Genomic DNA, 12,018 nt, shown 5'->3' on the forward strand with positions numbered 1-12,018 from the left:
GAAGGAAATGTTGGTTTAGACTTCGGCATACGCCATCTCTATGTTTCTCCATTCAGGTTCTTCCCTTGCCTTCCAGCATTTCATACCTAGGGCTATTTGAATTTCTTTTTATTCAGATACACAGTCTAAAGGCAGCCTGGCAGTCAGATAAACACTAATGACAATACCAGAACTGGCAAGGAAGGGCCTTTAAAAACACCCCTCACTGGATAGGGAGAAACTGAGGCCACAGAGAGGTACCTGAGGACATGACTTGCCCTAAGTCTCAGTGGCAGAGCCTACAGTAGCAACAAAGTCTGAAGAGGCTCCCATTCCAGAGCTCTTTTTATAATATGGTAGAAACTACCTCTCTATAACAAAAAGGGCCTTATCTTCCCCCAAAGAACTATGTAACCCTAGGATTGGATTAAGAACCAGGCCTAGAGACAGAAGGTCCTGGGTTCAAATCTGACCTCAGACACTTCCTAGCTGTGTGACCCTGGGCAAGTCGCTTAACCCCCATCGCCTAGCCCTTACCACTCTCCTAACATGGAACCAATACACAGTATTGATTCTAAGGTGGAAGGTGAGGGGTTAAAAAAAAAAAAAAAAGAATCTAGGATTTCAGTGACTACCTCACCACTCTTAAATAAGAGGCAAACTGCTTTCATTGATATCTTTCTGAAGTAGAACTCTATGCTGCTGGGTCAAACTGGGCTTGAGGTTGGCTGGCTTACTGTCACTTCAGAGTTCTCCATACCTGGACAAGCTGCTCCGTGTGCTGGTGAAGCTCCTCTAAAATGGGAAGCGTCTGTTCCGGAAGACAGTGCTCCAGGATCCTCTGAATGACTCGACAACCATAAGGATGTGTAGACAGTGCAAACACCTGACAAAGAGCACCCCCCGGCACACAAAACAATAAGCACATGCATTTCAACTCAATAATTACGTCTCCAGAGCCTAAGATACACAAACCACTATGTGGTCTGAGTTGCAGCTATAGTAATAATTCCCACCTGCCAGGGCACAATGCATTCCCCTAACAAACAGGTTATCCTAGAAGTAGAACATGAATACTCCTTTCGAATGGTGAAGGAGCGGTACAGAGTTACCTGGGAAGGGCTGCACTCTTTTCTCCATCTGCATGTCTCTGACATTTTCCTAGTAACTACTCCTAACCTGCTACAACTAAATCAACATGCTTTCTGCTGCTCAAAGCCTTCAGAGAGCTTCATTCTCTTAGCCTTTTGGCAAGAAACATTTCAAAATCCATAACCAATTAGAGAGAGAGAACATGTGTTTTATGCTCTCGTGTGGCGTGGGTTTTTTTTGTTGGGTTTTTTTTTTTTTTTTTGGTTTTGCTGGAAGGAGGAATAGGATAAAAAGAAGCTTCCCTACAACCCAACAGTTGGCAGAGTTTTGTCACATTCTCAGGAGAGATTTTACAGCAAGATTTTGGGCAAAAGAAATGAGTAACTGAAGGCAAATTCAGCACCAAGACTCTCCAAGTAATTAACCGAGATCAGCAAAATGAGTACACTAATCTGAGAATGAGCACTCAGAGCAGAGTCTTGAGATGTAGATAAAAGCGAGAGATGAGAATCTGGTCATTCTTGTGTTGATATTTTTTACTACTTATGAATCGCAAAACATTTCTCCTGGCTCATGCGGTCTAACACCAGGGCAGGGCAAAGCTGACAGCCTGGTAAGCTCACCTATGACACAGAATTCTTTTCACTTTAGGGAGTCAGTTGTGGATAGGGAGGGAGTTTTACCACGAATGGTAATCAAGAGAACAACACAAAAACAACCAAGGAGATGACTCAATGAGCCAACAAAAGTCAAGCATGAGGGGCAAGATCAAGACCAGTAAGCAAATAAAAATCAGAAATCTCTAACAAGGTCCTGGTTCTAGGCTCTAAAACTGTGGTGCCAGATAGGGACATAAGACAGGTAAAGAATATAGATCCTGTGATCATAGGCTAAAAGCTGGAAGGTGCCCTATTTTCAGTCTAGGAAATAAAGGCACAGAAGGTTCACAGAGCCCAGAGTATGTGAGGGAAGAACTGAGCTCTGTCATAGCTCCCTGTCTCCACACCCAGCACCCTTCATTCCTTCTGACCCCCAGGGCCCTATAGTCTCATGTCAATTCAGCCTCACTCCCTGGGCTAATTCCAACCCCCAAGGCAGAGGTGCCCTTGTCCTCTATGCAGTACCGGCTTTGTCCCCTAGGGTGCTGCCTCATTAGCTCACACAACCATGAAAAAGATTCTTTCTTTCATAAATGTGGCTTGGCACCTAGAGCCGGAGATTTGTGGGATGTCAATGACAACTTTCTAACTCTGGAGCACAAGGTGTGCTCTCTTCCTGGCATGCTTCTTTCTTCCCTACCACATACTAGAAATAACCCTACTGTGTACAGTTTCATTTCCCCAGGACTTCGTCCTGTCCTTTGAATACAGTATTGGAAACCTGTCCAACAGGTACAGGGACAAAAAGAGCATGAAGAACTAGGGGCCAGAAGAAAACCAGGTGAATACAAATAGCCTAGAGAAATGACAGCAGTCTGCATGCAAACAACCTGAATAGGAAGGGACTCATCATTTATTTGCTGGCATCTTTGAAATGGCCAAAAATCCTCTATGTCCAGATTCCTACTTGCAAAGACCAGCCGCACGCCCCCACCAAGGTTCAACAGCTACCTGTCTTTGTTGGATTAAAAAAGCAACAACATTTGAGTGGAAAGGGATGTTGCTCAGTGTAGAGAAGAGAATTCATTTATCAGAACTGCAAAGACCAATCCCCCAACCACCACCGCCCCAAATGACAGGTGATACCAACAACATAGTTCAGGCATACTGTTGATCTTCTCTGACGAGCCAGTAAGACTAGAGGAGACAAAAAGTAAGGCCAGAAGAGTGGTGAACGGTTAGGTAAACCAAGCACCATATGAGTTGGGAGAGGTGGGCAGGTTTCCATGAGGAATAATGAAATGATTTCAGTTCCTTAGGAAGAATCAGTGCAGGGACATTTCTGTGGGAGCATCCACTATCGAAAATGTAGAATTCAACATTCTAACAAAAACAACAGCTTGGCCAAATAGGATATGACTGTTATTTATGGACACAGCTGGAAATCCCTTGAGGTCAGGGACTGGTTGTGGTCTTTGTCTCTCCAGAACACAGGAGACCTGATCAATACGCTGGCTGAAAGCGATTGCAATAGATCCAGTTGCCTCCTTCCTACCTACCTTCACTTGGCAAATACTCCACACAACAAACTGTACTAGCTGACTTCATGATGGAGAGAGAATCCACAGAATTCACATATGATTCTATGGAGGATCTTGAAGAGCTGTTTCTGTTCCATCCCTAGTTGCTTCAAAAACCCTTGAATTGAGCCCTGAGAGACACAGAATTTGGCTGACAAATTGAACACAGCCTCAAACACTTCCCTTAACCTTGTCAGATGGTTCACTCTTGCTTAGATGGCGGACCTCTGAGCCTGAAAATAAGGGACTTGTGTCTGCGATCAGATGAACACAAGACATAGATAGAATTATTGACAAAGGTTGGCATGTCTGCAAAGTCCTTGACACCTATGGGTGAGAGAGAAGTAGAATTCCAGTAACATAACATTATGGAGAAAGCAAGCTAGAAGAGAACCCATCCAATCTGCTCCCAGTAGTCTTCTGGTCTCTCAGAACTGGTACTCTAGTTACCTGAGAAGATGAGTCAAGGGGTGAAGTCAGGGTTGGAAAACACAGGCTAAGAGCCAGGGGATGATAGAAAATGATCGAGGTCCTTTGTGATCATAGGAAATTCTCACAACAGTACTGCCTCCTTCACGAGTCCCTCCATAGCTTGCTCTTATATCTGCATAGATTATAGATCTTAGAAACCATGGCCTCTAATTCTTGTATTTCTCCGGGGCTTTGGCTCAACTACTAAGAGATAGTTTTGAAGGAAATGACACCATCTGGGAGAAAACCATATGGTCACTGACATACACTATAGCTTCCCTCCCAGTAATCCTTCAGGCTCTTTACAAAACACCAAAGACTCTTTTTTCAGCTCTCACCATTCCTCTCACACATCTTATCTTATCCAATCCACAGTCATACCATCTCTGAAGGACCTGAAAATCCATCTTCCTTTCTTCCTTCCTCCTAGAGGTAGCCTGCAAAAGAGGACCGCTTGGTCTAGCTACACTGGTAGGGGACTGAATCAGTCTGGGAGCACCCAGCAGGGAGGGTGGATGAGTTCATTTAGTTGATTAGCCTCCAAGTCTTTCTTGTTCATGAACCCAGAGCAAGATGGGGAATTGTTATATTTCAACTGTTCTGGCAATAAAGGGGCCTTCAGAAGCAGCTTAGCAGTTGGGATCTTACTGTTCTTAAAGATGGGTCCAAACTGCTTCTTTTGTCCAAAGAAATGCCCACATTATTCTGAGAAGACCATTTGGTCTTGAGAACAAGTTAAAACATGATGGGTGGGTGATGTAATCCACCTTGGTCCTGGTTACAAGCCTCAGTCATTATGAAGAATTTGGAATTAGAGCTAAGTGCCCCTTTTGACGTCTAAACTTAGATGACCCCAACACTAACAGAGCCCTGAGAAAGTAACTGCCTCCTGTTAGTTTCAGAATGAAGGGCAAAAATGAAGAGAACGGCTCTGTACCTGTGTGGGAATTGAGGAAAGAATTTGACTTTTCTTGCACCTAGATCTCGTCACTATGATATACAGCTATGTTTTTGCCTCTTTAGACCCTTGCTTGGGCTGCCAGAAGGAACTTGGAAAACTCTAGCATGGGCATGCTGGCTCCATGAGGCCTTGAAGCCATTCATCCTATGTCCATTTGGGTTATCATGCGGCTACTTCCTGAGATAAGAATATCTGAGATGTGGGACCTGAGCTAGGGAAAGGGGTAAGTAAACCTTAGGAGGGCTGTCATCCCTCTCAAAGCTATATTTAATAATCCCTGATCTATTCCTGATGGCTCTTCCTAGGCTGACGACTGCTAGAAAGTCTATGAACTGATGCACCAAAGTCACTTGCTCCATCTCAATGCTGGGCCAACTTACTGCTATTATACTCAAAGGAACCTCAATTTCAGGAAAACCAATAGGGCTCTTCATTGGTAGTTTCCACATAAAGTGATTCAGCAAAAGCCTCTAAGAGGCCTTAAAGGAGGCCCTCAAATCTGTGAGTAGGGTACTTTGCTAATCAGGAAGGGAATTGGGGGGAGTACAGGAGATGGAGACCCACACAGAGCGGGTCAAATATGAGGTTTGAATGGGAAATGAGTCTGAGAGGATCCATGGCCAGAACAGAGAACTTCTCAGAGTAATCACCAGGGTGCCTGCTTTGATAATGAAGACAAGTAAGTAAGCTTGTAACAAGTCATTCTCTGCGGGTAGGATAGTCTAATCATCAGTCAAAGTATGGCCTAAGTCCTATCACACCGTGATCCTCTGGAACCAAGATCCTGGCTAGCCACTGGCGATGACTTTTTGCCTCAGTGATGGGAGAGAGAGGATGGCCAGAATGTGACTAGACAGCACAAGCCCAATACAATCCTGCTGTACAGAGCTGAATGGGATGAAGACCCAAAGTGGGGTAGAGTCTGCTTTCTGAAGGATTTGAGAGGGAGAAGCAGTTAGGAAGTAAGAGCACAGATGTATGACAGGAGCACTGTGACAGAACAGCATCAGAAACTCAGGTGATAGATAAATGAACAAGAGACTTGGGAAGTGATAGCAGAGAGGAATCATTAAGAGGCAGAAACTGGGTCTGGGGCAACAATAGTTCGGGATGGTTAACAAATGAAGAATGAAGTGAAGGACTGAGCCAGACAAAAAGTACAGGTTCAAGCCACCTCCAAAAAGAAATCAGAAAATTCTCCTGGCTACGTGTGAATTTTTGCCTGAAGACCTATCAATCACCACCTTCTTGAACACCTGTTCAATATACAAGGTAACAAATTAACATCTGGAACCCAATGGATATTTAAAAAAAAAAAAAGTTAGTTAAAGGAGTTTCGTAGTAGTATGTTCTTTTTCAAGTGTTTAAACAGATAGTCCTAAAATATTTTTATCAGTTTCATGTAGTGAGAAATAGCTCATATGACTGTAACAAAACTGACAGATACTCTCAAAATGTAGCCCAAATATTGATGTAAAAAAGAATGACAACCCATTAGTGGACAAGAATCCCCAAGGCTGGTAAGGGACTGGACCAAAGCGGGGTTTGTACAAGGGATTGGTTTCCCAAACTGAAACTGTCCTACTCAAATGAAAATCACAATACACACATGGATGGCCCATTGCCAAAATTGTTTACAAGTTTTCATATAGGTACATAATTGTCAGGCAAGTGGTGGTACCCTTTCTGTGGTCTATAGGTATCATCATTTCAAATGACTACTTTAAAGTAATTTCTAGATCACCACAAGGCTAATGCAATATTATATACCTACTACTAACATTTATATATGCCAAGAATTGTGCTAAGCACTTTCAAATATCAGTTCAATTGATCCTCACAACAGCCCTGCAAAGTAGATGCTATTATTATCATCAGTATAGAGAAAAGGAAACTCAGGCAGGCAGAAGTTGAATGACTTCCTTAGAGTGTGAGGCCATATTTAAGTCAAGGTTTTCTTGATTCCAGGCCTAATATCCACTATGCCACACTGCAATTTACTGTGCTCTCACATGGATTCAGATTTTTTTTTTTTTAAAAGAATCCCCACTTTCAATTTCACACATAACAAAACCCACAAATAAGCCTCAGAGTGTTCCTGTTTTCTCTTCTATCACTTACCTGTCCCTTAAATGCATCAATGATAAACTGTAGAGACTGAGGTTGCACACATTCGATACACTTCTGAACCACATGATTACCATTCTGGTCTTTCACACATTTCAGGACGTGGCCATCTAACTCCCGTACCATCTCATTCTATTGGAGAGAAAGAGAGAGAAAGCACCACCAGAATCACAGCTGGAAAGTACCTACACAGTATCGTGACACAGACACGTCAATAAACACTGGCATCAAATTAATAAATGTAAGAAATTATGACATCAGATACGACAGTGCAAATCAGTCACAAAAAAGGGACAGTTACAGAGAATGCCTTAAAAAAGTGATTTTAAATATTAAAAGTGTTATCATCTAATTTGAGAATATGGCAGTTTAAGTATTAATTATTCATCTCATTATGAAGATGAGAAAACAAGAGGTCCACCCAAGAAAAAACTTGCCAGGAATTTAACAGCTAAATGAGGGTAAAGAAGGAGCTCACACTTCAGCAGTGCTGAATAGTTCCCTTCCCACCACCACAGTTCAAAGGTAGTAAATGTCACTAAAGGTTTCCCTTAATGGTCCTGACAATAATTCATGAGGATGAGGTAGGGAAATTCACTGTAAGATGCTCCACCTGAAGAAAAATCATTACTATCAGTGCCAGGCAATAAACAGTTGAGGTTTCGCTGGAAAGCTTGTTAGCACAGAAGCATCAATTCCAGAAATAAATTAGGGGGAGGGAGCTAGAACTGGGGGACAGTCCTGTAGTAGACATGCAGAAAAGGCACAGGAGGCATAAAAAACTCAAAAGGGTATCCTTATTAAAGAAAGATGGGAGAGATGAAGGAGGGCAGAGGTGGGCACAGCAGAAATACGTTGCTCCAAAACTACATTTTTAAGGTATAAAACCAGAAATAAAGAGATCAGAGGGTAGATGAGATGGAAAGAAAAATATCTAATGGGGTTAAAAAAAAAACTACCCAATAAGATACCTGGAAACGAGGCACAATTTCACAAATTTATGGGCCAGGACAGAGGGAAAAGAGAATCTGTCTATCTCAAAAAAGATGAAGTGTATGTGGGAAATTGTAATGAGTTTTGAAACTTGCAGCATGAGTCACTAGGAGAAGTTGAGAGACTAAATTTCACTTTTGGTTTTATAATCTCCGCAACTAGCAAAGTTCCTTATGCGTAAACAGTTAAGAGAGGTAATAAATGCTTATTAAATTGAACTAAAATTTAAGAAATTCCATGTGGAATCTCATATAAGGTAAATCAGCAACAGAAGGAAATTGTGAAAAATCTCCCACAATTCTGCCAACTGTAAATACCAACTAATAAAACTAGCTGTTATTATGCTGATCCCTAGCTCACAAGACCTGGAACAGTGACAGTCCTCACAGGCTAGCTGGTCCATTCCTCTCTTTTGAGAGATGAGGAAACTGAGAAATAGGGAGGGCAAATTAAGATGCTTTATGGAATATTCTATGGTCACATTTACCATACATGCCAAAGCAACAGCCACAGGTACAAAAGAAAAAGGGAGAAAGAAAAAAGGAGACTAATTGACACAATTTATTACATATTCCACAGGAACATCAAACATCAAGAAAAAAGTTAAAAGTGGAAACTTACAATTACCTGCTGGTCTGGGGGAATAAACTCGAGAGCTTTCTGGATGACCCGACAGCCATACATCTGCAAAGCCAGGGATAAAACATGTCCACGAATCCTTTCTGCCAATGCCAACTTCTGTTCAAGGCTACCAAACTGGAAATCAAACAGAAGCACCAGGGTCACTCTCAGAAACATCAAGCCCCAAATTAAGAAAAGACAAGCAGTATACCTTCTATAGGTCCATTTACTGGGGGTTTGTTACCTTCTACCCTTAATTCAGTTTTATTGAAATAAATTTATCATTGGTTTAATCTAGGCCAGAATCTTAAGAGACATGGCCTTTTTAAGTCAAAGAACATAAGAATTTCAATGATTCTAGAAGAAATCATCATCATGGATATTTATGTACCCCCCCCCCAATGATCCCATGGTTGCTATGAGGTAGGTACTATACGGATTTCTTTATTGGGAGAGAGGGGAGGAATTGGGGAGGGGGGGCCTGCCTGCTGGCACAGGTACACACACTTAAGCTTAAAATGTGGAAACTTCCTGCACCAAGGTAACCTGGAAACTGAAGCTAGTATGTCTCAAGGTCCTGATTCCTTCAAAGATGGACTGCTCACAGCATTAATAACTCCATTTTACAAATGAAGAAGCTAAATGACTTCCCCAGGTCACACAGCTAACTAAACACAGGAGCTAGGATTGAAGTTTAGATCTTTTCCAAGTTCAGCACTTATAAAATGCACCACACTCAAAGGATGAGCCTTTCTAATGCTCATTACTGTTCTCCATTTGTCAAACATGTTTAGGGTCCAGGAGAGCAGAGATGGGTACCTTTCCGACTTTTGTCTTAAGTTAGAAATCAGTCTAAGCATATTTTAAAATATGATAGAGTACATAATAAACATAATATAGTAAGCTCATATGTAGGCATCATGTCCAGGATTGGTGATTCAAAAAAAGGCATTCAGTCCCTGCTCTCAAGGGGAACATGAGTAGGTAGAGAAAGGCAGTTAGGTTGTTCAGTAGGTAGAGCTAGGCTGGGATATGAGAGGCCCTCGGTTCTAAATCTACTTTCCTAGCTGTGTGACCCTGGACAAGTCACTTAACCCCATCTGCCTAGCCCATCTGTCTAAAGAGTCATTAATAAAACTTTAGAAAGGATTTAAAAAAAATAAGGGTTAGGGGGCAGCTGGGTAGCTCAGTGATTGAGAGCCAGGCCTAGAGATGGGAGATCCTAGGTTCAAATCTGGACTCAGATACTTCTCAGCTGTGTGACCCTGGGCAAGTCATTTAAATCCCATTGCCTAGCCCTTACTACTCTTCTGCCTCGGAACCAATACTCAGAATTGATTCCAAGATGGAAAGTAAGGGTTTAAAAAAAAAAAAAAAAAAAAAAAAAAAGGGGGGGGGGGGGGGGGTTAAAAAATCTGCATTAATATTAGGACCCTCTGAAAACAAAAAACATACTTTAACCTGTTCTAAAGGCTTTAGCTGGACTGACAATAATAAGTCTTAAAGACCACTTTCAGCTTGTGTTTGTGCCCCTCCTCACTTTTTCCCTTCCATGGGACATTTGGTCTTTTGATTTTTTTTTAATTTTCAGTTACAAATTCTCTTCCTCCCTCCACCCCAAAAAAGAGGAAATATGATACTCTTCATACATAAGTTGTACAAAAGGTATTTTCATATTCACTATGTTCTAAGTCTGCTCTCTACCTGGAAGTGAATGGCATTTTAAGTTGAGTCCTAAGGAATTATGATGAATCAATGTGTTGATCAGAGCCCCTTAAGACTTTAAGGGCTGATTACCTTAACAACAATGCTGTTATTGTGTGAAGCAGTCTCCTAGTTTTACTCCCTTCATTTTGCATCAGTTCATACAAGTCTTCTTAGGTTTTTCAAAAGCATCCCCTTCATCATTTCTCACAGAACAACAGTACCATCATATTCATATACCATAATTTGTTCAGTCGTGCCCCAATCGGTGAGCGTCCCCTCAATTTTTCCCATCACAAAAAGAGCTATTATAAATATTTTTGTACATATGAATTCTTTTCCTTTTTCTTCAGCATCCTTGGTATAGAGACCTAATAGAGGTTTTGTTGGGTCAGAGGCAACGAATAGTTTTATAGCCCTTTCAGGCTAGTTTCTAATTGTTCTCCAGAATGATTGGATCACTTCATAATTCCGCCAAGAGTATATTGATGTAGCTGTTTCTGCATAACCTCTCCAGCATTTGTCATTTTCCTTTTCTGTCATGTTAGTCAATCTAATGAGTATGAAGTGGTACCTCAGAGTTCTTTTAATTTGCATTTCTCTATCAGTGATTTGGAGCAATTTTTTCATAAGACTATTTAGTGTCCACTGATAAAGGCAGAGTTACTGCCACATTTAAAGAGACTGTTGGGCGTCTATCATCTGTGTGGGCTCTTTAATACTATCAAAGAGAAAACACCTAACTTTTGGCAAGGAGCTCATCAGTAAAAGATGTGGGAGGCAAAGAAAAGGTAAATCAAAATAGAATATATCGTGAAAAAGTTCATCTGGAAAATCTTACAACAGACTTACAACAATAAATACAACTAAGCAGAGGCTAGGGCTTACTTCAAAGAATTTCTGAATAACATAGTTCCCAAAGACATCGACCATTAGCTGGTAGGCAGCCTGCAAAATTTCATTGAAGACAAGCTGGCGTTCAGCTGGCGTGGCACGCTCTAGCTTCAGCTGAATGAATCTGAAAATGCATGGAAAAATAGAAAGGGATCATTTCCTCTGAGGCATAGTGTAAGAGATGAGTAGAATAGTGTACACATTGATATAAACCAGGTATTATTTGAATTGTATTAGGCAGAGTTAGGGTTTTTAAAGGGAATGGTAAAGAACACTTCAATGAAGCAAAAAAGGTTTTTATAAAGTGGATAAACCCTATCTAACTAATCTAGGCTTGTCTTTCTCCTTGTTTCTTTCTTTAAAAGAACAAACAAACATTTTTTAAAGTACAGATTTCCATTGCTCAGCTTTCTAAAAGCAAGGCACACATTCAACACACTGTGGAGTTGGTTTACTTCTCCCAAAAACTAGCCCATGAAAATATTCAGAAGCCCATCACATTGGATTTATGCCTGGTCTCATCTCCTTGTAACAAGCTAACATAAAATCAGGCAGAAGTCAATTACAATGAAGAATTAAATGCAGTCCCTGCAAAAACTTCTCTCTAAATCCACATCCCTTAAGCTGAACAAATCATGCCTTGACTTTTCCACACGTGGAAATAAAACCAGAACATCTACATACATCTTCTCTTGGATTGACCTTCAGATAGGCTATCTAGGAAAAATCTCGAGTACTGGCAGAAACATTTCTGTCTTATTGAACCAGATCTGGCAAAGGGTCAAGGGAAGAAAATGCCAAACCTTGGCTACTTGTCCTTATCATCTCTCAACATCACAGTTTAGTACTGAAGGACAAAGAGAATGAAAAAAAGAAAATAAGTCCGCATTTGTTATTTGATTTTTTTTTTTTAAACCCAGACCTTCGATCTTTGAATCAACAATGTGTTTTGGTTCTAAGGCAAAAGAGCAGTAGGGATTGGGCAATGGAATTTAAA

At 41.1% G+C, this 12,018-nt stretch overlaps 1 protein-coding gene across 2 annotated transcripts in view; it reads right to left on the reverse strand.

The window, feature by feature from the left end:
* The window catches only part of PUM1 (pumilio RNA binding family member 1), a 163,433-nt gene that overhangs the window by 16,951 nt on the left and 134,464 nt on the right, over positions 1-12,018 (reverse strand). The window contains exons 15-18 of one of the 2 annotated variants that reach the window (XM_044667964.1): positions 11,016-11,145; positions 8,430-8,558; positions 6,804-6,941; positions 740-865 (exon numbers count right to left, since the gene is read on the reverse strand). In XM_044667964.1, the coding sequence (XP_044523899.1) occupies positions 740-865; positions 6,804-6,941; positions 8,430-8,558; positions 11,016-11,145 (523 nt within the window). Of the gene's footprint in view, positions 1-739; positions 866-6,803; positions 6,942-8,423; positions 8,559-11,015; positions 11,146-12,018 lie in introns of both variants that reach the window. The other variant, XM_044667963.1, reaches the window with a different exon arrangement.

This window comes from Gracilinanus agilis, chromosome 3, assembly GCF_016433145.1.
Source record: "Gracilinanus agilis isolate LMUSP501 chromosome 3, AgileGrace, whole genome shotgun sequence".
Classification (NCBI taxonomy): Eukaryota; Metazoa; Chordata; class Mammalia; order Didelphimorphia; family Didelphidae; genus Gracilinanus; species Gracilinanus agilis.